At 40.0% G+C, this 25,828-nt stretch overlaps 2 protein-coding genes across 5 annotated transcripts; one reads left to right on the forward strand and one right to left on the reverse strand.

Annotated features, from left to right (window-relative positions):
* Positions 1–1,119: 1,119 nt before the first annotated feature.
* On the reverse strand, positions 1,120–2,044 carry LOC126371375 (cytochrome c oxidase assembly factor 5). Its single transcript, XM_050016682.1, has 3 exons — positions 1,820–2,044; positions 1,551–1,646; positions 1,120–1,268 (listed from the first exon to the last, which is right to left on the reverse strand). Exons 1-3 carry the CDS (start codon positions 1,925–1,927, stop codon positions 1,227–1,229), a joined length of 246 nt encoding a protein of 81 aa, XP_049872639.1. The 5' UTR covers positions 1,928–2,044; the 3' UTR covers positions 1,120–1,226.
* Positions 2,045–2,456: 412 nt separating this feature from the next.
* LOC126371177 (SR-related and CTD-associated factor 4) lies at positions 2,457–25,371 on the forward strand. 4 transcript variants are annotated; one of them, XM_050016409.1, is made up of 23 exons: positions 2,457–2,611; positions 2,687–2,977; positions 4,418–4,559; positions 5,363–5,457; positions 6,041–6,186; positions 6,850–6,931; positions 7,561–7,626; positions 8,326–8,447; positions 8,910–9,032; positions 9,938–10,059; positions 10,434–10,642; positions 11,198–11,389; positions 12,047–12,291; positions 13,557–13,750; positions 14,372–14,481; positions 14,946–15,071; positions 16,576–16,742; positions 17,086–17,187; positions 18,174–18,296; positions 19,507–19,733; positions 20,050–20,145; positions 22,005–22,043; positions 22,119–25,371. In XM_050016409.1, the coding sequence occupies exons 1-23, from the start codon at positions 2,576–2,578 to the stop codon at positions 23,762–23,764; spliced, it is 4,701 nt and encodes a 1,566-aa protein (XP_049872366.1). In that variant the 5' UTR covers positions 2,457–2,575; the 3' UTR covers positions 23,765–25,371. The 4 variants fall into 4 exon arrangements, with proteins under 4 accessions (XP_049872366.1, XP_049872367.1, XP_049872369.1 ...); XM_050016410.1 differs by having other exon boundaries at positions 8,913–9,032; XM_050016412.1 differs by lacking the exon at positions 22,005–22,043.
* Positions 25,372–25,828: the final 457 nt, after the last annotated feature.

Raw genomic sequence — 25,828 nt, forward strand, 5'->3', positions numbered from 1 at the left:
GGGAAACGTAGCCTGGAAAGTCCCTTATTGATATTATTAAACACGTAATTATAATGATGCCTATCCGTGCGGACACAAACTTAACCTAATTTTAATTTGACAGCTCAACTAGTGTCGTCCTTCACTTACAATACGTGCAAGAAAGAGTTGGAGCTAGTTTTAATCCTGTCAAATTAAGTTGGTGGTTGCCCAAATTGCCACCGTTGTTATTTTATGCACATGTTGAATTATTTTGCTGTGGTGCTAAATATAGTCAATTTATAGTCGATAAATAAAATGCTTGCAGAGGGCTTAATATTTCTTTAACAGTTTCATTGTTACAAAATCAGATAAATTAAATCAAGATGCATAAAAAAAACTTTCAACTGGCAACATTAGTTAAAAACATACTTTAAAAAAAATTTGTTCCCAAATGTTATATTTCCAAAATAACCCAGTAGATATTCTGACATAGACCCTCAAATAACTCACAAAGGTAAAGCTTGAGTTGAGAAATTGTTACTTTAAGGTTGTAATTTCAGTTGACTACACAGATATATACACCCTACCATTCAAGTTGTGAATTGTGTTATTAACATAGACCTCATATAACAAATAGACAACCAATCTCTGTAAAATTGTCTATGGTCCATCTTGTCACAAGCGATGACGACACTGTGCAACCGATTTTGCACTTTATTAGAAGGAACTTTTACAGTATACTTACATAAATTAATGTATACATATTTAGAACAAGGTTCGGACACTTTTTTATAAAATACTCCTTGGTGAACCTGAGTCTATTTGTTTATAGGACATCAGTGATTGTTAATAAAAAATATTTATGATAAAGTTATTGGCATTATCTGTGTAGGTGACTGTATCTGTTAGCTAAAGCATTGAATTATACAAACATTATTTAGCTTAAAAAGCTAGTTTTCGTTACGGGCTAAGCTCCTATGTAGATAATTTAAATAAAATTTCAATTATTTTTGTAATAAAATGGTAATACTATATTTTTGTTTTTATTGAATACCTTTCATCTTTATTTTATGGCTACAACCAAAACATTGAGTTCCTATCTATAAGAGTGAGGATCAAATTGAAGTTTCAGGTCCAAAAATAATTAAAAAGTATTCAAAATTTAAAAAAGTAATGTTTATTTGAAACAGTATTTCAGTCATGACATAACAATAACAAAATAAAATATTACCTAACTATTGCTAAATAAATACCTTTTGATCACATCAATAGCCCTTGTGTCCTCTAAACCTTCGTCTATTGTCAAGCTGAAAGAAAAGAAATTAAGAACTTATTTTACTTTTTTGCACTGCATCCACTGTGAACCCAAGTTTAGGACTCATTACTAATTAGTAAAATGGATTTACTTTAGTATATTTTTATTTATCTAATATAACAAAATAAATAGCCTATAGTATAATTATTATTATTATTTTATTTATTTATAACACAAAAAATAAATAGGAAATGAAAAGATCACAGTAGAATTAACTTGGGGCCTATAATTATTAAAATCAATTATCACTCCTCAAACTCTTTTACTAACTTACCAATGACCGCTTGCATTCAAAGAATGTATGCCTAAGCTGCATACATTCCTCTGGAACTAAATGTGCTTGTAGACATTCCCTGGGGGTCTTTTTATCCTGAAAAATGATTATACCAGTTTATTACTTTAATTCCACTGTTATTGTGCAATAGCATGGATGCATTGACACACCGAAACACACAGAATACTAAACAGTAAAGTAAATTATTGGCGTGCAAAGAGTATGAATATGGAATTATAGTTAAAATTCAAATACAAAGTCAAAGTAACCTTTCTACAGCAATCACTCTCCAATAAACACATCTTCAGATCAGCTCTAATGCCGGCACAGGGCGATTTGTCCGCTAAACCAACTTCATCGGGTGCAAAGGAAACCATTGTGAAAATACTCAATAAACATAAATTCTCTGGGTTTCGAGAAATACTGAATTTTAAATTTTCATAAAATTGAGAATTAAGAGAATTTTATCATACACTCTTGACATTTTTTTTTTTAATTTATTGCGGCTTGTCAGTTTTTGTTTTCGAATATTAATTACAACACGAAATCATGTGCGTGACGGGGCAAAAAAGCGCTTACTAGTCAAGGTCTTTTTCTCTGTCTAATATTTCTTTTCTACACTAACAAATGCAAAAAAACGAGTTAGCCATAGACAATGTTTTGACGGAATTTCGTAGCAAATGGATTTTTTGTATAATTTCACTGGAATTTATCGAAATTATTTATTATCCGCAACCGAAACTGTTATATACCCAAATTTATTCTAAAGAACTGTCTGTTAATCATCTGGTAATAATAATAAGAATTAATATGATTATGTCCCCGTGGGTCATTAAAACCAGCCTACAACTTAAAAAAAGCATACTACGTATAAAAAACAAAATCAAATTTGTTTATGGTCTAACGCCATTTTGTAATTTTGAGCATGTTGACTCGCTTACAAAAATGATTTTCTTTACGCAAATAAATAGATTTAGACCAGTAATTCTATAAAATATTTAGTGCTAAGAACAAAAACAACCAAGATGGACATGTCGGAAGTAAAGGCGTTCAACGCGGAGGTAATTCTTTGAAGATATTAGTTCGAATTTCTTGAAGAGTTCCGTGGCATCATTTTAATTATCTTTTTCTTTCAGTTATCCGGGTTGTACGACAACAAACCACCTATATCAAAGGCGAAGATGAGTGCTATCACCAAAGGTGCTATAAAGGCCATAAAGTTCTATAAACATGTTGTGCATAGTGTTGAAAAATTTATACAAAAGTGCAAGCCAGAGTATAAAGTTCCTGGTTTATACGTGATAGACTCAATAGTGCGGCAGTCCCGACACCAATTTGGGCAAGACAAGGATGTGTTCGCGCCTAGATTTGCCAAGAACATGCAGCAGACCTTTGCTAATCTCTTCAGATGTCCTCCTGAAGATAAGGTTCGTTACATAAAAATTGAGGTTATATTTTGTACGGCTTTTGTATTTATAGTGAAGATATCAAGTAGATATGGTGTAAAATCTGTAAAAAGTTATCAAAATAGGTATATAAGATAAGGTATAGCAGAAGAATGTCTATGGGGTCAGGTCAACTGATAAGACATTTTTTATAAGTTGTAAGCAAATAGTAATTTAAATACATAATTACAAATGTCAAAAGATGATGACAATACCTATTGTTACATGTTAAAATGTACAGGAATGTGAAAACTAGACATATGAATATTCATACTATGGAAAATGTTGCTACTTATAGAATTAAATGTCTATTCCTTATTATCTCGTCGTTATATAGCCAATAGCTAGTACAGACAAGATAAGTTTATTTATAACAACATAAAAAAAAACATGTTTTCAAATATTCCTAGATTGTACTTATTGTTACACTTTATTATAAATATGATCAAGTACTACTAGCTACACTACTGTCTACTTGGCAAGGCGAGACCTTATTTATGTATCTGTTTATGAATAAATACCTAAATGCACAATAACCCATGCATGATGTTGCATTTTTTCTAAGCCAACAGTTATGGTATCACATAACTAATTTAAGAGCCACACTCTTGCCGGTGTAACATTGTCCATGCTACTTTTTTGAGAAAAATAGGGCAGTGGTTTTGCAGTACTCTGTTTAACATGAGTCGGATGGCACCCAGAGAAGTCTATTTCAAAGTTGTACTAGGTACTCCTGTCCTCCGCCTCTAACATCATCATCATCATCTTTATCTTATGGTATAAACATACAATAAATATAAAAGAACAGTGTTTGATTGAGTGACTTACAACCAACAAATTTCTATTAATCAAATTGATATTAGTGTTCAGAACCACTGCTTGAAACCCCTTAAGTGTGAGAATAGACGCAGTACATGATACCCCGCTTATGAATTATATTTCTTTTCTGTACATTACAATTTATTAGGCTAAGTATTTTCATTTCTATGGTATTCATAGACCATTTTCTGCAAATCCGATGCATATTTTGCGTGATTATGACATATCCTCTTTTTTTAATAATTATTTTATTACTCTGGGCGCCGTCCCACTTGCGTCAGACAGAGTACTGCGGGGCGGAAGGCAAGAGGGAAACCACTGCCCTATTTTTCCCTAAAAAAGTAGCATGGAAATGCTGCACCGACAAGAGCATGGCTCTTAAATTGATGATGATGATTAGAATTTCTACTATATGTCCACATGCAACATGCAAGTGGCACAATAAGGAGGAGGTCTGTGTCCTAAGACAGCAGTTAAAGAATAAATTAAGAAAAGATGAAAATTAAAAAATTAAAAAAAAATTAAACTATGTAAGATGATAGTGTCTGTAAATAAAGGTAATTTTTTATTTATTTACTTAGAATTTCAACTAAATGTTTTCAGCGCAACATTATCCGTGTGCTTAACTTGTGGCAGAAGAACAACGTATTCAGCTCAGATGTGATCCAACCGTTGCTGGATATGGCGGACCCCAACCATCCGTTGCACGCAGAGATACAACAACAACAGAACAATGCTGCTAATGGTAAACTTCTTTTGTTTAGTTTAGACTTTAAAAGTCAAATGGCCTACTACTACTTACTACTTAGGCGTCATCCATATTTTCAGATGATTTAAACAGTGTCTAGGAGGCATTTTTTTCATGACTATATAAGCCAATCTAAGAGTAACAAGGTCTACCACACGCTCTACAGGTGAAGTCATATGGCCTAGGTACCTTATAAAAGCAAATACCCAATTAAACTATTGTGTTTAGAAATCAGGGCTTTACGAGGATAAAATTACATTTAAATATTACTTTGTTTTGCAAAAAAACAAATGATCTCAAATATACTACATAATTGGGTAGTTTTCTAAGTCAAATATAAATTATCAAATTCTGATTACTGAATAAAGACAGATCTGAAGGTGACAAAAATGTTTTCTTTTTTCTATTTAACTCATTTTTGAATTTTAATAAAGAAAAATGTAAATAAGTGCGTCATTTTGTCGCGATTTTCTGTGACGTCAAAGGTTGTTTTTTTTTTATACAAATTCCATAGTAATTGCGTGTTTTGATATTTAGTAAAAAGTAACTGATTTGACTAGTTTAAAACTACACTATTCAAACTTTCCTATATACTCCTAAATAGAACGAAATTGCGTCGAAACGTGTCTTTATTAATGAATATTATTTATCTGCATAACATAAATACTTTATTGCATGAACAGGAAAAAACAAAATATAAAACAAAATAGAAAAAGAATGAGTACAATAGGCTTCATGTTGAATAAACATTTTCTCTCTCTCTCTGTCATCATTTTCAATAGTGATTTGTCACTTTCCAGGGAGCAGTCTGAGTGTCGGCCACAACGCATCAGACAAGCTGTCTCCAGGGGCACAACAACATACTCCGCATTCCTCAACACCCATGGGTGATCAGGTAATTGAAAACATTGAGAAATTCCTTGTTTCCAAGGCCATAAAGTTAAATATGTTTAAATAATTAGTACTTTACTTAATGGGAAACTTGTTAGCTAAAGATATGGTCTTTAGATTTAAAGATAAGGATTTGTTCTTACTATGACTAAAGTCCCACTTGCGTCAGACAGAGTACTGCAGGGCGGAAGGCAAGAGGGAAACCACTGCCCTATTTTTCCCTAAAAAAGTAGCACGGAAATGCTGTACCGACAAGAGCGTGGCTCTTAAGTTGATGATGACTAAAGTAGGAAGGTCTAAAATTGACCTAAAAATAAGTAAATCGACCACATTGGGGATGACCTCGGGGTGAGAGCGTTCAGAGCTCCCCATTTGTCCGGCCAAGTAGTTAATGTCATCTGCGGCAAATGTACAATGAGTCACGTCAAAAAAAAGGGGGGTGAGGTCTGGGGGATTGATACCAATCGGTGCGGAGCGGAGAGTTGCCGTTCTATACGCAGTATTATTCTTTATTCTAGTGTATGCATGTATGTGGATATGTTCTTCACTTCCACTCTTCTATAACTTAATGTCTTTTGCGTTTCCAGTTCCAAGACCAGCCGTCCGGGCCCCCGGGTGCCAAGTTCAACCGCAAGCTACTGAACGACTTCGACTACGACAGCGAGGACGAGGCTCCGCCCCCCGACCCCGCGCCGCAGCCGCCACCCCACAACCCCGCTGATGCGCTCGGAAGGTATAAATATTCTAAACAGGATTGTTATAGCCTACATAATATGTACACAGCCTGGCCTGGCAGGATACCAGCCTAAACACCTTTTTTTATTTTTACTTTGGGAAATGTGTTACGCATACCACGCCGCCCGGTATACCCACTGAACCACGGAATGCAATCCCGACTCGAAATCCCGCGGGATTGGAAATATCAATCCCACAAGATCTCGTCCCGAATTTTTCGGGATCTCGTCTAGTTCATTTTTTTTAAGAAATTAAAGCCTTTATTCTTCAATATCACAAACTAAATAATTAAGTTTTCTTTGGAAATCAGCATAATCAAAACAAAAATTGACTCAAGAAGATTCGCCCAATCCCTTCAATCTCGAATGGGATCTCATCATATTATGCTTCGGGATTGATCCCGTAAAATTAGACGAGATCTCGAGAGATGTGGATTTCATTCCCTACTCCACACCCCCTCTTATAAACTGATGGAAGGCATGTGCCCAGCAGTGGGATGTATGAGTTGTGAGACATTGTCAACCCTGGTGTCAGGGTTACCACTGAGCCGCCAAAGGCCCCGAGTAGTATTTATTATTTTATATTGGCTTCTATTTCGAGTTCAGAATTTTTCGCGCATTAAAAAAAAAACAATTAATCATGGTGTTCTTTGTTGTTACAGTATACTGACGAACCCAGAAATAATGCGACAGCTACAGAGTTTGCAAGCGCAGATGCAAATGATGACGGGAATGCAAATACCTGTAAGTATTTATTATTTTTCTTTTTATTAAAATAATAGCTTTGTTTTTGTTGATAACAAATGTCAAAATAATAAATACCATGATTCTGAGTAACAGGATACCATAATTTTGAGTGAGTAGAATTTTCCGTCGCAAAATTAATGTATTTTTTTTTTAGTTTTTTACATTAATTTCTATACTTTTTTCCACACAAATTCCAAAGAAAACTTCCGTTTTCACGTTTCGTAAAAAGTATAATTTTGTGTAAGTAAGCAAAATAGACCATATGGATTTGTATATTAATACTAACTAATTTTCTTATTGCCATATTTTTCCCTAAAAAGTAGCATGTAGAATGCTACACCGACAAGAGCGTGGCTCTTAAATAAGTGATGTGATACATCAAACCCTTGATATGGCATGTAACGACTATGTATTTTTATTAAATAATATAGAATCGCGTTTGACCACAATCTCCCCTGATGGTAACTGACGGATGGATCATGCTTACCTATTCACTCTAGCTTTGAAGACTCCCAGATTATAACGAGTGCTTTCCATAGCACAGAATCATCTTACTATTCAGTCAATCACGTGATTCAGGCCATGACTGTTGCTTTGCTTTATTGATATAACGTGTTCTTTTCCAGAATCTAATGCCAATGATGTCTGATATGCAGTTACAGCAGAACCAAAATCAAAATCTGCCATTTTTGGTGAGTTACTCGTCTGGAATTTGTTTCATAAATCTCTCGGCTGGGAATCTAACCCGAGTCCTCTGGTTTGCTGGTAAAACAATCTTAGGTCAAAGAAAAAAAATATATCCGCATAGGTTGTCCTTCATTATGATGTTATAAAAGTTTCGTCTCGGAATGTTATTTAAGTACCTACCTACCTTAGTCCAATTCCAATGTTGTTTAAACTACTATATTATGAAATTGATTGTTTCTCAGTAAGCGAATTAAATGTAATCTTTTGAGAAATAAAGTATCTTAAACCTTAAACCTCATAACTTTATACTAAACGTCGCGTTATAGGGGTGCCGTGGTAGCCCAGTTGGTAGACCGCTTGCCTCTCACTTTGAGGTCGCAGGTTCGAATCCAGCACAGGCCTAAACCAATGATTGTCGAATTTGTTTTCGAATTCATGTTTGGATCATAAATGATTATCACGTGCTCAGCGGTGAAGGAAAACATCGTGAGGAAGCCCAAATGCTTTTCGGAGGTATGTGCCCTAGGTATCACAAAGTTATTTTTGTGATATGTCCCCACCGGGATTCGAACCCGGGACCTCCGCATCGCGAGTCCAACGCTCAACCACTGGACCACAGAAGCCGTTATTATTGTTTCTTATTATAATAACTAATAAATAAGACAATCAATAGTCTTATTTATTCTATCTTATTTATTCCACAGGCGTCCCAACAAGACCAACAGAAGCAAGGTGAAAGCAAGGAGGACGGAGCGAATGAGTCCGACATAGAGTTCGTGGAGACCGGCCCACAGGTTATCGAGATACCCGACGCCAATGACTCGAGGTATTTTTTGTTTTATATACTACATTATATACAGGGTGTTAGTGACTATGATTCTGAGTTGATATCAAGTGGAGTTTTCCGTCGCAAAAGTATGGAACGGAAAATAATTAAAAAAAAAACACAAAAAGTTACTATAAGGACTTAAATTTTATAATAGAAAATTAAGTGACTGACTAACATACAATTACTATCGCTTGTCATATATATAAAAATCATTAGAACTGTACGTAAATCTTTTACTAAAAGTTCAAAATTATCTTGCAAAGTAAATTAAAAACTTTAGTCATGGGTATGTTATTTTTTTACAAAATGGCAACGGAGGTTGAGATGTCATCAGCTGTCACTTTTGAGCATACCTTGTTTGATTATACCATAGTTGTTAGTACTATCAAGTAGACATGTTTTGGTGCCCGTGTGAGTGTGGCGTCGTGCACCACCAATAGTGACGTGTGTCCGTGCCAGCAGCCCGTCCCCGCGCGCGCGGCGGGCGCGCTCGCGCTCCAAGTCCCCGCGCCGGCGGCGCCGCTCCAGGGAGCGGGAGCGCTCGCCGCGCCGCCGCCGGGACCGCGACAGGGAACGGGACAGGTGACACTATGCTTAGTTATTTATATATTTACCTACACATACAGTAACACAGGAGCTCGGTGGCGCAGCTGTAAACGCGCTCGGTCTGCGATTGTTGAGGTTAAGCAACTTTCGCAAAGGCCGGTCATAGGATGGGTGACCACAAAAAAATAAAAAGTTTTCATCTGGTGCTCCGTGCTTCGGAAAGCACGTTAAGCCGTTGGTCCCGGCTGCATTAGCAGTCGTTAGTAACCATCAATCCGCACTGGGCCCGCGTGATGGTTTAAGGCCCGTTCTCCCTATCCATCCGTAGGGAAGGCCCGTGCCCCAGCAGTGGGGACGTTAACGGGCTGATGATGACACAAACTTTATAGACGCGTTATAAAAATAATAATTTGGTATACAGGCTGATTACTCAGGATAAAGAGCCAAAACATCCTCCTTATTAGTATTATTATTTGTGTTTGAGAGGGCTCACTGATGCAGCCCGAATGGCCACTGCGACCTAGCGGGATGTATTGCGACTAGAGGATTCGATACCGGTCCATTTTTTAAAGAAAATAGCTACAGAAAATAACGCTCGTTGTTTAACATCTCAGAAACATTAATGCATTGTTGTTTATTAATAAATTAATTGATATCACCAATTAACAAAAAATAAATATCAATATTTACACGACGAGAAGCGGATATTGTACGCACTTTAAACATTCGTAGCACGCACATTTTTATTTTATTAACTTATATGAAATAATTTGAATCCCGAAAATCCCGGGATTCATAAAATTTAATCCCGAAAATTTCGTGACTAAAATACGACCGGGATCCCGGTTCTCGGGATATGTGACTAGTCTAGAGGACCACTTTTCAATTAGTAACTTCGCATTCAAAAAATATTTATGTATTAATAAATATATATTTTTCAGAGACAGAGAACGAGACAAGGACAGGGATAATAAAAACTACAAGGAACGCGAAGCTGACAGGGAGAAACAGAAAGAGAGGGAGAAGAAGGGACTGCCGCCGATAAAGAAGGAAAATCTTAGTGGTGAGTTTATTTGTATAACCTCACAAAGGGTGTATGCTAAATGGTAAAACTCGCGCACAGACCAACTTATGCTGGACTTTTCTAGAAACATGCTCATCGACCAGTGTATCGTTGAAACACGCGCGGTCGCGTGTTACGGCCCCACGTACAATTTCATTGAAAATTATTAGTATATTTTGATAAAAAAAAATCACCAAGAAAAAGTAAGTAGGTAAGGGCGCGATATTTGTACTGATAAAAATTAAAAATAATACGATTTAAGTTTGGGGGGGGGGGAGTGAGCGGAGAGCTTCCGTTCTACGTTACTATTCCTTATTCTTTGAAAAAAAAATCTGTTGTATTCTAAATATTTATACTGTTGTGGTCTTTCACAGTGTGCAGTACAACCTTGTGGGTGGGCCACCTGTCCAAGCTGGCGACGCAGGAGGAGCTGTCGGACCTGTTCGGCGCCATGGGCGGCGTGGTGTCCATCGATGTGGTGGCGCCGCGGGGCTGCGCCTTCGTCGTCATGGAGCGCCGCCGCGACGCTTACAAGGCGCTGCACAAGTTGAACAAACATAAGCTGCATTCTAAAGAGATTGCTGTGAGTGGTTTTTGTTTTCTTATGATAGATACGTACGATAAGCTGCAAAAGTCCAATCAGTTTAGAATCAGCCGGATTGTGCAAAAATATTCAAATTTGGTCTTTTTAATAGAATAAACTTTCATTTTAAAGTAAAAAAGAACCTTACATACCCAATTCCATTTACTTCGATTCTGAATAGGGTAGTTTCCAACTAGTCAAATCAATTACTTTTACTATGGAATTTGCGTGACAAAATTTCGCACTTATTACATTTTTCTTTATTAAAGTTCATAAATAAGTTAAAATAGAATAAAAACGTTTTCTGTCACCTTTAGATTTGTTACTATTTAGTAATCAGAATTTCATAATTTACCTTTGACCTAATTGATATGCTTTTGAATGGCTCTAGGATCGTTCTTATCACATGGGACTTAAACATAGTCGGCGAGGAGTCGTTGTATATGCTATATACCTCTGCGACGCAGAGTCTGCGTACTCTTTCGGGGATACAGGCGTAGTGCTATGTTATTGGTTCAATAATGTAGTAATTAAACAAAGCAATCTTGTCTTCAGGTGGCGTGGGCTCCAGGGAAAGGCGTGAAAGGTCGAGAATGGAAGGACTACTGGGAAGCGGAGCCGGGCGTGTCCTACCTACCCTGGAGCGCGCTGCACGCGCGGTGGTTACTAGGAGCTCTTTCCTTAGACGCGTTGGAAGACGGAGGTGCTGTGGATGAGGATACTTTGCCGCCCTGGCTCCCTCCTAGGGTGAGTATATATTTTTCTTTGTGTGTACAGTCATGAGCAATATAATGTACCCACTTTAGGACTCTGTCGCACTAACATATTTGACATTTAGTGAGACTTACAATTTGTCAAAAAAAATCATGCGACATGGTACCAAAATGTATGCATAGAGCGGGGTAGCAGAGTGCAAACTCTGCACATACTGGCCTCTCCCTTTTACCGCCAATCATTTTAAACTTCGAAATTCTCTTCCATTCCACAATTTCTATTATTCTACACTAACGCATTGCATCTGCGACCTTGATAAGATTGATCTATGATGATGATGATGAAGATAAGATCTATATTGATTAACTGTGGCCATGTCCACTATCTTTAACTGTGAGTCCAGTGAATCTTCTTTATATTGTATTCTATATTATTGTTAAGTTCCTGTTCGTGAAGTGCCAATTAATAAACTGTACTACTACTATCTACTCCTGTCGTACAATTCTGCCGGCACGTGGGGACTCCGGACATCCACCCGTCGTGCAGGAATCCGCAGCGATAACTCTCCGTCCCGCACCAATTCGTCCGCTGGTGGGGAGCGGAGAGTTGCTGTTCAATACATAGTATTATTCCTTATTCTATGGTTATATTGTAAATTGTACTGTACTAACCATGAACCACCTACTCCAGATAATCCCGAAGATGGACAACCTGCCGATGCTGGGTATCGGGTCAGCGGCGGGCCTGATGCCGAGCATGCCCGGCCCGGGTCTACCGAGTCTGCCCAACCTGCCCGCGCCGCTACCAGGCTCACTGCCAGCGTCGCTGCCCGGGTCGTTACCCACGTCTCTGCCCGGCTCGCTGCTGCCGGCAGGGCTGCCCACCGCGCCGCCGGGCAATATGCCCATGCAGGTGCCGAGGATGCCGCCGCCAGGGTAAACAATTTTTATCATTTTTATCTTCATCATTATTAACTTAAGAGCCTCGCTCTTGTCGGTGTGGCTCTTTATTCCATGTAAGCTCTGTCTTTCCTTTCAATTAGGATAAAAACTGCCTATTTCTCCCAACAAAAACTTAAATTATGACAGTTCCCCATACTATTTGAGTAAACAAACATATTGTATACCTGTATTCACAAATAAAGATTTTGATTTGATTTGTTTTAGTTATATTTTTACACTATAATCCTAAAATCATTATGTCATATTTATTTCCTAAATATCAAAAAAAGAATACTTAGAAAAGTAAAAACTTATTTTCTATCAAAACAGATTTTTTCCAACTGACGGCTGTTTTTCTTTATCGTAACTCATCCGTTAGATCCAAAAAGACATTGCATCTTAACAACCGGATTAGTCTAGAGGAACACTTTACAATTAGCAACTAAGCATTATAAATATTTATGTATGATCCGTTAGATGGGAGGGATTAGAGGATTCGATCCCGGTCCATTTTTCAAATCGCCTGATTTCGGGATTATCTACAGCTATATCGGGATCCCGAGATATTCCCGGGATTTTATTGGTATTAGAAAGTGGTAACAAAAAAACAGTGAAACATATCAAAATAAACTCTCTTTTTTTTAAATCTTTACTCTTCTTTATCTTCAAGCAACAAAACAAAATAAACTTTATCCTGATAAAATAAACAACAAACTAGGCACTTCTGATAATAATTTATGAAATTGTTTCATAATTGTCTAGTTTGCTTTTTTAATTTTACAATAAACTTAAAAAAATATCAACTAGTTAAAACTTGTTATTGACTTATATAAAAAAATATTTTAATCCCGAAAATTTTGGGTCTAAAGTACGACCGGGATCCCGAGATGCGGGAATACCAAACTCTTTATTGCACAAAAGAAAATAAATCAAATTTTTTGCAGATTTTTTTTCTCCGGTTATACAGGTTGTGAGAAGCTGCAGTAGTTTTGTTTTATGAGACGTTCGTTATGTAAAAAATGACGATTCAAAGTGTAACTATGTTAACTACTGAATAAAGATATTTTTGAATTTGAATTCATAAATATACAAAAAGGTGGTAAAATATTTTCCGACAATAACATAACACAATAAATACATACGAATGCTCCTAAAGTAATTTCCCAAACTACTAAAAGTAACTAGTTTTTCGTCATTTCTTATTGTTTCATAATTTTCTCGAGTTGTGTTTAGGTTTAACTGTATACTGTCTTCTTCAGATTACCAGCCGGCCTGCCCCCGGGTCTAGCGGGTGTGCCAGGCGGCCTCCGCAACACTTTACCCGGGGTGGGCGGAGTTCCCGGAGTGGGTGGAGTTCCCGGAGTTCCCGGAGTGCCGGGCATGCAGTCGGAGGCGCCCCAGCTGCTGCCCTTCCCTCCGGCCATGCCGCCGCACTCCATGCCACAACCGCCCGGTAACGACAATTACTAACAAACAAACGCCCTTCTTGGTCCAGTGGTTAAGCCTGGTCATGATCCCAAGGTCCCGGGTTTGAAGCCCGGTGGGGATATATCATAAATATAACTTTCTGATACCTAGTTTGGTGACATTACAGGCTGATTACTTGGTTGTCCGAAAGTAAAATGATCCATGTTTCGGAAGGCACGTTATGCCGTTGGTTCCATTTACTACTTACTGATGTAAGTACGTGGTAGTTACATGAGCGATGTCAGGTGCCTTTAGTGGCTCAGTAATAACCCTGACATCAGGGTTAAGAAGAATGGTTTAGAACCCGAGCCGCGATTCGATCCCATGACACTAGGATGTAACACGCGTTCTTTGAACACGACTATCGCCGCCTTCGGATTATCCTCTTTAAATAAAATTGAGTATTATCTCAACTGTTTTAATCCACTTTTAAAGGAGATTTACAAAAATGAATATAGCTTCGTCGATGAGGAAAAAGCAGTCTGTCCTTTTCTTGACTCGCTGAAAGGGAAATCGGTCGGTCGGCCGGCGTGGTCGGTATCGGGGTCCTGAAGTTTATGTTTATAGTGTAATGTTTACTAGTTGGTGTATAAGACGTGTGTGTCAGGCATGGTGGGCGGGTTCCTGGGCGGGCTGCTGGGCGTGGGCGGGCTGGTGGCGGGCGTGCCGCTGCTGCACCAGCACCAGCCGCCGCAGCCACAACCACCACTGCACCAGGTAATATTTTATTTTTCTATACTTTTTTACATATTTGAGACTCTTTTAAGGCACTTATTTAAGACTCTTGTCGGTGTAGCATTCCTCTTAATGCTACTTTTTAGGGAAGAATAGGGCAGTGGTTTCCCCTCTTGCCTTCTACCCCGTGATACTCTGTCTGACGCGAGTGGGATGGCGCGCAGAGTAGTTTATTTCAAAGCCGTACTCCTGTCCTCCGCCTCTGAATAGTACTGACAGCTACTGCAGCCGTCAACTAAACATCAATAATTATTTATACTTGAAAAAAAAAAAACAATACGAATGTATGTGGGTGCCGCAGTTCACCGAAAAAAGTCCAGAGTTCAGCGATTATTTTCCCAGACGACAACACTGATTGTCCACTCTGAAAAAAGGCTAAAAGGCTACTAGGCCAGTGCCGTTAAACCCTTTCCAAAAAAAAAACTCTGAAAAAAAAATGTATCCAGAGACCGACGGAAGTGGCGCAGGCGGACGACGCGATGGACCTCGACACGGAGGACAACCACGAGGAGAGCAACCAGGGGCCCGCCGCCGCCAACACCGCCGCGCCGCCGCCTCTACTCTCGGATCAGGTAGCTCATTGAATCACTAGTGCCTATCATAAATAATTGGCTGCTTGACAATTGTAACTATGAAATATGAAATATGTCGGATATGGTAGTTTATCATACATACATAAACAGCCTATATACGTCCTACTACTGGGCACAGGCCTCCTCTCAATCAACCGAAGGGGGTATGGAGCATACTCCACCACGCTGCTCCTATGCGGGTTGGTGGAGGTGTTTTTACGGCTAATAGCCGGGACCATCGGCTTAACGTGCTCTTCAAGCCTGAAAAGTCACAAAGTGATTTCGACAATGTCCCCATCGGGAATCGATCCCGAACCTCCAGATTATGAGCCTAACGCTCTAACCACTAGACCACGGAGTTTATCGGGGTAGTTTATCATTTAGCAATAATTATCAATTACGATCATTTTTCATTTTTTATGTGTACAAAATAAAAATGCGATTATAATATATGTGTATTACAACACCCGAAACACGGGCGGCCATGATTGAGCTTCGTGTGACGTCAGATTACATGTAATAAACAAAAACTACCTGTCGCGTTTCAAGTTATATACTGTTTGAGCTTCTTTGTTTGTTGAACTGTGACGTCACTGGGAGAAATGTCACGTGACCAACCTTTTTCGCGCGAAACTTGAAATAATTGAAGAAAACTGTCAAGTAGCCAATTAAAATAAAAAGCTGTGTAAGGCAAGAAATAATAACGATTAGTTTGTGCAATCTTATTGGTAAATATTCCTTCGTTTCTCTTCTCCGCTGCCTCGCTCCACTTCTGTGGACAGGCAGCCTTAGTCCCATGTAATAAGGGACGAGCTCATTGCCACCTGTAATACATTTATTTGTCTTTTAGAAAGGACTTTGCAGGCTTGAATCACCTGATTGGCCGAAAAAGTAAGATGATTCCGTGCATTGGAGGGCACATTAAACCGTTGGTCCCGGATATTAGCCGTAAGAACGCCTCGACCAGCCCGCAGCCGGCAGTGGAGTATACTCTGTACCCCCTACGGTTGATTGAGGGGAGGCCGGTGCCCAGCATTGGGACGTATATAAACCTAACTAAGCTGCCAGTGAAGAGCGGAGAGTTGCCGTTCTGTTCGTAGTATTATCCCCATTTTATGCCCCAGGCGTAATGCTGTTATGTTAGTAACGGCCTCCGTGGTGAAGTGGTTAAGCGTTGGACTCACAATCCGGAGGTCCCGGGTTCGAATCCCGGTGGGGACATATCACAAAAAAAAAACACTTTGTGATCCCTAGTTTGGTTAGGACATTACAGGCTGATCATCTGATTGTCCGAAAGTAAGATGATCCGTGCTTCGGAAGGCACGTTAAGCCGTTGGTCCCGGTTACTACTTACTGATGTAAGTTAGCAGTCGTTACATGAGCCATGTCAGGGGCCTTTGGCGGCTCAATCATAACCCTGACACCAGGATTGATGAGGTTAATATTCCATCTCACAACCCACACGATAAGAAGAAGAAGTAAGGGATAAACTGTTTCCCATCAGCTCCAAGCGCTACTGTCGAAGCCGCCCCCGGCGTTCAACGCGTCCGAGCCGCCTCCCGGCTTCAACCTCGCCGACCTGCCTCCATTCAACGCGAACCAGCCGCCGCCCGGCGCCGACGACAAGGATGACGACAGGAAGAACGACAGAGACCGCGACAGGAGGGACAGGTACGACAAGCTTTTATAATGATACAGAGAAACACATAGCCTTAAGAAAAGTAGGCTTTATTGTACAATCAAAGAGCAAAAGTGCAGTCACTGAGCCCAGAAAATTATTTGTAAACACTGGTACTGGTGGTTTGTATTTATGAACCATTAGTTATCATAATTATAAAAAGTGCAACCAGTTAATTTATTACTTTGCAAGAAACTGATTGGACTTTTTTTGACCATTTTTTTGCATTTGGAAAAATTGACAATCATCCGTCTCTTTCCTTTTCGGCGGATAAGATAATGACAGGTATAACTATTGATAATTGAGAAGGAGCAATTGATGTCTTTTTGTTGACAGGGACAGAAGAGATAGAGACAGAGACCGCGACAACAGGAGGGATAGAGGCGATAGGGATCGCGGCGAGCGGGATCGGAGGGATCGTGGACGGGAACGGGATAGGTAAGCGTGTTCTATCTTATTTTTCCTAACGCTGACTAGTTGACCAGCTAGTTCCGCGCGCGTGCAATAGATGGCGCCACTATTCAATAATAAAAAATAAAATAAAATATTTTTTATTACGGGTAACATGGACCCAGGTTGTCAGTAACAATGATTTCTCACTCACTAATATGCACAATACACACACATACACAATAAAATTGAAATAAAAATAAGACATTTATTTACTGCTCCTGTACAAGTGAGTCATGGAGCAATGAGTCATGTACGGACAGTCCAGCCTACTTACAATCATGCGGCCTGAAATGCGCTATCGTTGTTTACACAGCGTCACGCATATATGTGGGAAAAAAAGAGATATTGCTTTAAACAACTTCTTTTTCTATTGAAATAAAAATAAACAATCCTGACATTTTTACCCCCCGCCGCCTGTTGTACTACGAATTTAATTATATTACTAATGTATTTTTAATGTGATTCAAGTGCAATAAAGAGTTTTTGTATTGTATTGTATTTTTCTGGTAGAAATCTGAGCGACAATTGCCGACAGTGTTGCCATTATCATAAAAACAAACTACTATATTATAATAACGAATAACGACCTAACGTTACAAAAAATACTTTTATTAACGTATTATCCCACATATATACAACTTCCAACATAAGACAGTTTTGTCCGGATTGTCGATCCATACTCACACGACCAACTTGTGGCTAGCGGGGTAATATGCTGTTCGGAACCCCGAAAACGTCATTTGGCGGCAGCACATCCTCGCCGCCAAACAGTCTATCCTCATCATCAAGCTCAAGCCTTGAGAAGATTCGAGAATTCTCTTACTTCGAGAATGAAAATAGTTCGAGAAATCAGAAACCTCTTAAGCAGCATGTAATATAAATCCATCAAACCGGTATCAGTTTGTCGAGGGTATTTGTGAAGTAACCTCAAAAGGGGTTTTTCTCGAAAAATAATGATGTTTTCCCGACAGGGATCGCGATGAGCCGCGGCGCGACAGAGGAGGTCGCGACGAAAGAGACAGAGGCGGACGCGATAGACGCGACCGCGACAGGGACAGGGATAGAGATCGATTCAATAATAGAGAGAACAACAGGTGAGTCCTACAAGTAATATATTTAAAGCACATGTGAAGCTTACTTTATGTAAAAAGTAAGATTAATGACTACCTAAATGATAAAAATGTCTGATATTGAATGTGATCCTCTAGTTATTAAATAACTTGTAATGTATAGAGCTCGGTGGCGCAGCGGTAAACGCGCTCGGTCTGCGATTGTTGAAGTTAAGCAACATTCGCAAAGGCCGGTCATAGGATGGGTGACCACAAAAAAAAGTTCTCATCTCGAGCTCCTCCGTGCTTCGGAAGGCACGTTAAGCCGTTGGTCCCGATTGCATTAGCAGTCGTTAATAACGACCAATACGCACTGGGCCCGCGTGGTGGTTTAAGGCCGGATCTCCCTATCCATCCATAGGGAACGCCCGTGCCCCTGCAGTGGGGACGTTAATGGGCTGGTGATGGTGTATATCCTCATTGTTTTTTAAAAGATGTGTCGCTGTTGCAGTTTCTTGTCATTTCTTCTCCTCAACCATAACACCTTGTGAAATGACGTAAATTCGAAAATGTTACATTGACCTTCAACAAGTTTATCCATGATAATTACGTTGAATAAATGTTTCTGATTTAAAAAAATGTAAAGTAATACCACGTTATGCCAATGTCGCAGTTTGGAATATAGAATAATACTACGTTTAGAATGGTAACTCTCCGTCCCTCACCAATTAGTGTTCGGGTGCCTAGCTAGATTTACCTCACCCCCTCTGGGTCTTACTTTAGTGTAAATGCCCGTAAGCCGCTAAGTAGTATAGGGAAGTGCGTGGACTGGCCATCTCGCTCGCACTTATGCAATAACGCACATGGCATCGCAACAGCAATACTGAGGCTCCTCATCTTCGACCACAACTGATAGTGTTGCATGTAATTAGTTTAAGCTACCTATTTGTGGTTGGATAAACTTATTTTTATTTATGTGTGGAATGAATAATGTTCTGATGCCAGGCAGCAGCGGTATCAGTACTGGTTGGAGGCCGAGGAAATGGATTCTGATAGGGCCCTAGCTAGAACATCACCGATTGAGAAATTGGTCGGTGTACTGCGGAACGGAAGGCGATTAGGGCATCCACCGCTCTACACGCCCTATCTATGGAGTAATGAAAATGGAGGCGATTACTCCACCGACAAGAGCGCAGCTCTTAAATAGAGAGATAGGATAATATTATTGTCGATTAACAAAACGACTTCTTCACAGGGAACGTAGCCGCGAAAAGTCGCCACGCGCGCCTGGCGCCGAGCAGCCAGAGAAGTCCCTACAAGAGAGGCTGTGGGAGATGGCTAACGGCAAGCCGGCCACCAGGGAGGAGCCTGCTGACAACACAGACCGCCAGGAGGCGCGGGAAGAGACTAGGATGGATAGGCCTCCGCCCTTGTTGGATAGGGCGCCGCCGCGACACGACATGCCGCCCATGATGGAGAATAGTGAGTCGGGATTTCATTAGTTGATGTTTGGATATCTCCCCTTCTTTTATCATAGTTTGGTTAGGACGTTACAGGCTACCGAAAGTAAGATGATCCGTGCTTCGGAAGGCACGTTAATCCGTTGGTCCCGGTTACTACTTAGTGATTTAAGTATGTAGTCGTTACATGAGCCATTTCAGGGGCCTTTGGCGGCTCAGTAATAACCCTGACACCAGGGTTGATGAGGTTGGTATTCCGCCTCACAACCCACACGGCAAGAAGCCCGAGGGATTCGAACCTGTGACACTAGGATATAATCCCAACCCCACCCGCTCAGTTCCAGAAGCCGACAAGCCCGGCGAGGAGTCCGGCTGGACGCAGCTGCCGCCGCCGCGGCACCCGCCGCCGCACCTGCCCGCGCCCTTCAGAGCCGGTCAGTGTACACACACCTTATGCTCACGTTTGAACATTCACTCACTTTATACGCAGCGAATCATTTTTAACAGATCGATACGTGATTTAATTATAAGGTAAACAACAATTGGGTACTTTCCTAGGTCAAAGATAAATTATGAAATTCTGATAACTAAATAAAGACAGATCTATTTTTCTATTTAACTTATTTATGAATTTTAATAAAGTAAAATGTAATAATAAGTGCGACATTTTGAAACGTTTTCATATAACGTTACATGTTGCTTTTTCATACAAATTACATAGTAATTTCGTGTTGACTAGAGGAAACTACCCTGTTACCTTATTCTAATCACCCCCTGACATTCGCACACCTTATGTCTAGTTTCTTGTATATCCTGCTTGTGACGAGTACTAATATGTACACACTCTGATACCATATCACATTAACTTTTTTGACAAATTAAGCCGCAAAGGCGGATTTATACGTGTAGTGTCGTGACGCGAAGGCTAGTTTTCACATTTATATATTATGTTCTGACGCCTCATGAAGATATTTTGAATCAATACAGCTCTGACTCAACCGCGATCGTTTCTGATGAGACACAACACAAGCCATCACAACACAATACGCATTACTAGTATGAACGTTACTATACTAAATGTATGAAACAGATACCGTCCTGACGCGTCACGTCACAACACATCAGACAGCATCAGACGAATATAAATCTGCCTTCATTAAATGTCAAATATGATAGTACGACAGAGTTCTAAAGTGGGTACATGATATTACTCATGACTGTACAACCCCTGTAGTAACTAGAGACCTCGCTCGATTTACAATTATGATACATAAACTCACGACTATATGCCAATTTTAGTAGTCAGAGGTACACACACCCGTCGCAAGAGATGCTTCCTATTCGACCAATAATTATGATACATTTATTTTACGCAACTACTCTACTAATCTAAATTCATGAGAATTATTAGGTAAAAAAAACAATTCAGTAGTGAATAAATTTGCATACAGATTAACTTTTACAACTTTTGAAAGTGGAAACTAGAGATGTTGAACAGACTACAATATCTACATAACATAAACAGCTGCGTACAATAGCTGGGCATAAGTCTACCCTAAACAGGAGGGAGTATGGAGCATGTTCCACTAAGAATATAAACAATTTCATCTTAAAAAACCCTATATGTTTCCCGTTCTTAGAGAATGCAATCCCGACTCGAGATCGCTAATTCGAGATCTCGTCTAGTTCATAGAAAAATGCAAGGTTAGGATGGCTGAAAATTATGAAAACTGCTTGTTTTTTATCGTGAGGTTAATTAAAACAAAATATTTTTTGAAAGAAAATCAAAAACCTTTATTCTTCAATATTACTAACTAAATAACTAAGTTTTCCTTTGAAATCAGCACAATCAAAGCAAAAAGTGTAACTCAAAAAGATTCGCCCAATCCCGACTATCTCGAATGGGAGCTCGTCATATTATGCTTCGGGATTGACCCCGAAAAAATAGACGAGATTTCGCGAGATCAGGATCCCGGGAGATCGGGATTGCGTTCCCTACTTGTGAACTTTCGGACTTCTCTCTTGAAACGCCGGACTCCTTTCTCGAACTTCCGGGCTTCTCTTGTGAACTTCTGGACTATTCTCTTGAACTTTATTACTTCTTTAATTATTGTTACGTCATCAGCGCGAGGTATCTAGTTAATTCGCACCGGTTGTACCCAATAGCTATAATACTGTTCTCTTAAATAAACTCACTTCTAATTAAATTCTCAAACTTATATACTTCATAAGTCTTTCTCTAGCAGTTAAGTATCCCGTAGAAAATATGGCTAAAAGCTATTTAAATTTACAGAATTGAGAATGAGAGGGCCACCTAGGCAGCCAATGAGAGGTAATAACTGCGTCGACCTCGCTCTTATAAGTTCTACTGGCGAATCGCTGCTCACGAGCCGGTTACACGTTTCAGGTCCGTGGATGGACGGCCCGCCAGGCCCGGGGCCGTTCGGACCGCGCTTTAACGGGATGGGGCCCCCTTTCAACCGGCCCCCCTTTGAGCGCCCGCCCTTCGAGGGCCCCATGTTCGAAGGCCCGCCGAGGTTTGAACGACCGCCCTTCAACAGGATGCCCTTCGACAACATGAACCGCCCGCCGTTTGACGGCCCGCGGCCACCATTCGACGGCCCGCGGCCGCCCTTCGAGCCGCGACCGCCCTTCGATGGGCCTCGCCAGTTTGACGGACCACCCTTCGAAAGCGAGCGAGGCTTCGACGGACCCCGGTTCGAAGGACCCCCCGAATTCTTCGACAGAAACAACAGAAGATTCGAAGACAGAGAACAATTCAACGAGAGGGGCTGGAACGGGGAGAGGGACAGAGGAGAGAGAGAGTGGGACAGAAGAAATGAATGGGATCCCAATGACAGGAGGAGAGACAGGAGGTCTAGAGACCACGAAGATAGATTCAGAGACAGGAATGACAGGAGACGAAACTTTGACGAGAGACGACCTGGAAGAGAAGAGAGGAATTCCAAGGAAGAAGACAGGAGGAGTCACGTTAGAGATGAAAAGGACAAAAACGCTCCGAGAGACGAAAGAGACAAGAGCGCGCCTAGAGATGAAAAGGATAAGAATAACCCCAAGGAAGAAAAAGTCAGTACTAGAGAAGAGAGAAAGGAGAGAAGAGACAGAGACAGAAAGTCTAGATGGGGCGCGGCTGAGGAGGCCACTAATCAAACTGACGAAACTGAAAAGGCACCGGAGGAAAGCATTGCACCTGCTGACGTCAGCAATGTTGCAACAAAGAAGGACAGCGCAGAGACTAGTCATGCTGAACAAAATGTGCAGGATTACGATACAAAGGAAACTAATAACGAAACCCGTGTCGAATACGACAATAAAGAGAGTAGAGAGAACAATGATCAAGAAAGCTATACTGCTGAAAACAGTAACGATAATCAAGAAAATAATGAAAGAAGTCATAAAGTTCAAGAGAATAGTCCGAAAGTTCACGAGAGAAGCCCGGAGGTCCGAGAAAGGAGTCCGCTATTTCAAGAGAGAAGCCCGGAGGCCCGAGAAAGAAGTCCGGTAATTCAAGAGAGAAGTCCAAAAGTACGAGACAGAAGTCCGGAAATGCAAGAAAGGAGTCCGGTTCGGGACAGGAGTCCTCATATTCCTGAACGGATCGGTATGGATTTCGACAGCCAAGATAAGAGCACCGCTGAAGAGAATCAAGAAGAACGCACAGTTGAAGTCAGTACAGAACAGAACATGTCCTTTGAAAAGGACACTTCGAATAGTTACAGTAGCCAAGAAAATACAAACGATTATGATACTCAACAAATTGATAAGAGTGATAGAGACCCTGAACCAGAGCCAATGGACGTTAGCGAAAAAATATCCGAAGCGCTCTATGACGACAGCGACGCTATTGACACGAGTTTCTCAGAAGTACCTCCTAAAGAAAACAGTACTCCTGCTGTCGAGAAAACTCCCACTTTCGAGGCCCCAGAAACCTCAAAGAACGACGACATATTCAGCCAATCAGAAGCGAAAGAAGATGGTCCTATTGCGAACGAAGCGCAGCGTACTCCAGAAAGCAAAGAGGGTGTTGCTTGACACAGGCGAAGATGGAAAGTTGGATACTTCCAGTGGAAATGATTCGGGTGACGCGAACGATGCCCGAAGAGGACGCGATGACGGCGCCAAGTCGAGTTTTAGCTGCGTTTTCGATAACCTATTTAATTTTACACAAGTAGTTACAAAAACTGCCAGTTTCATTTTGATGAGATTATTTTCGCGTGGTTTTCACAAAGCGAACGTGTAGCTAGAACTCGCGCGACCGGCCCCCCAAAACCGTATAACGCCAAAGATTTTTTTTTATATTCACTAAAGAGTTGAAATATACGAGTGCCTTATTGGTTACCGATGTGGTGTTTTGTTTACCGCCGGCTCGCGTCGCGGGACAGAAGAGGAACGCACCTGGGCGCTCAAGTCGAGTGACCCGGGTAAGGTACGGTTGCTAACTGATATTTCACGCGCGTCCAGAACAATTGCAACTACGATTGACTCATTATTATTTTTTTCTATAAATAACTTTTCTGTAAAAATATATTGGTTCAAATGTAAAATTGAAGACTTTTTTTCTATGAAATGCTCAATTGTACTCGGCGAGCGTTATTTTTACATTGTTTAACGATGTCGAAATGGGATCGAGTTATGCATTTAGTTGTTGTTCTATAACAGATTTATTATATTATAACAAAATATAGATTTAATTTTAATGGACAGATCGCCATTTCGACATATTGTAATATCGCTAGCAATGTGTGCAAAGCTCCTCGGCGCCGCGTCACCCGAATCAGCCTGGATCCGACGAGAAGAACGCAACACCTGGATATACTTCACGCTATATACTCTAACGGGACTTGCTATATCTTAACCATTTTATTACGCCGACATGCGGCCATTTTGTTGTTAATTTTAGTTAATTTCCTTTTATCTTGTGGTGGTTAGTTTAATTAATGTATAATTTTCTTTGTGCAAACTACAATTATTTCTAAAACTTCTTTAGGCACAAACTTCCCTTGTTTTGAAGCATCACCTACTGTTTGGCTGTTATTATCATTCTTGTACAAAATTAACGCGTAGAAAGCTACACAATCGTAGTGATTAGAATGTTTGATCAATTTTACCTCTATAATCGATTATATTTTGTACTTATTTCATCTTGAAAATATTTTGGTGAAGGTAGAAAATGGATTGAAAATAAAGTAAAAATATATTTGGTTTATTTAAAAATATATTGAATAGAACTAACACTGTTTTATAAATTTATATAAGGAATACCTTTATCTATTTTAGAATATTTCGCTACGATGGCAAATCAAATTCCAAAGGATATGCCGTCGACTCTTAAGAGGAAATGTAGAATATTCATCACGTTTAAAATTTTAGAGTAGGATCACAGTTGTCTATAAAGATATTTTACATATTAATTGATTATTCGAGCTAGTACGTGTCTCGATCATGTGTAACTGTTTATATTGTAACATATTTTTATAACGTACGATATTTATAATTTGAAGAATTCATTGATTTATCCATTTTATTACCGTTGGATGGTACCTTAGGTATGTTAGAGTATTCGAATAAGCAATTTATAATTTCATTGCATGCTTCAATGTCTGTCATATTTGTGCTTGAATAAAAAATATTAAACTTCACAGGAGACTTTTTTCATTCGAGTTTTTAAGGAGATAGAAATGTGTGGTTTTAGTTTGCGCGGCCAGTATGTACGACTCTGCGTCGCGGGGTCCATTTGCACACATTGTTTAGCCTGTGCTTTGTTTATGTCTAAATTTCAGCTGTCCTGAGTAACATTTCGCAGTACTGGTTCACCTATTACCTTATTCGGAGACAGACTTGGACTGCGAGCTTGCGTCGCCATTGAAGCTTCAAATGTAATTAATATAAATTGTTAATGCAATATGGCAGAGACGCCTCTTCAGGACCCCGATACCGACCCCGCCGGCATGGTCAATGACTTCCCTCAATCAGTGCTTATCGCTATCGACCCGCTAGGGTCGATTAATTCTTTCAAATATTTTTTCCTCTCAGATGACGCCCTGAGCCGAGGTTCGCGCCCAACTGGGCACCCTCAGGCCTGTTGTCTTAAACGTT

Source organism: Pectinophora gossypiella, chromosome 12 (genome assembly GCF_024362695.1).
Source record: "Pectinophora gossypiella chromosome 12, ilPecGoss1.1, whole genome shotgun sequence".
Taxonomy (NCBI): domain Eukaryota; kingdom Metazoa; phylum Arthropoda; class Insecta; order Lepidoptera; family Gelechiidae; genus Pectinophora; species Pectinophora gossypiella.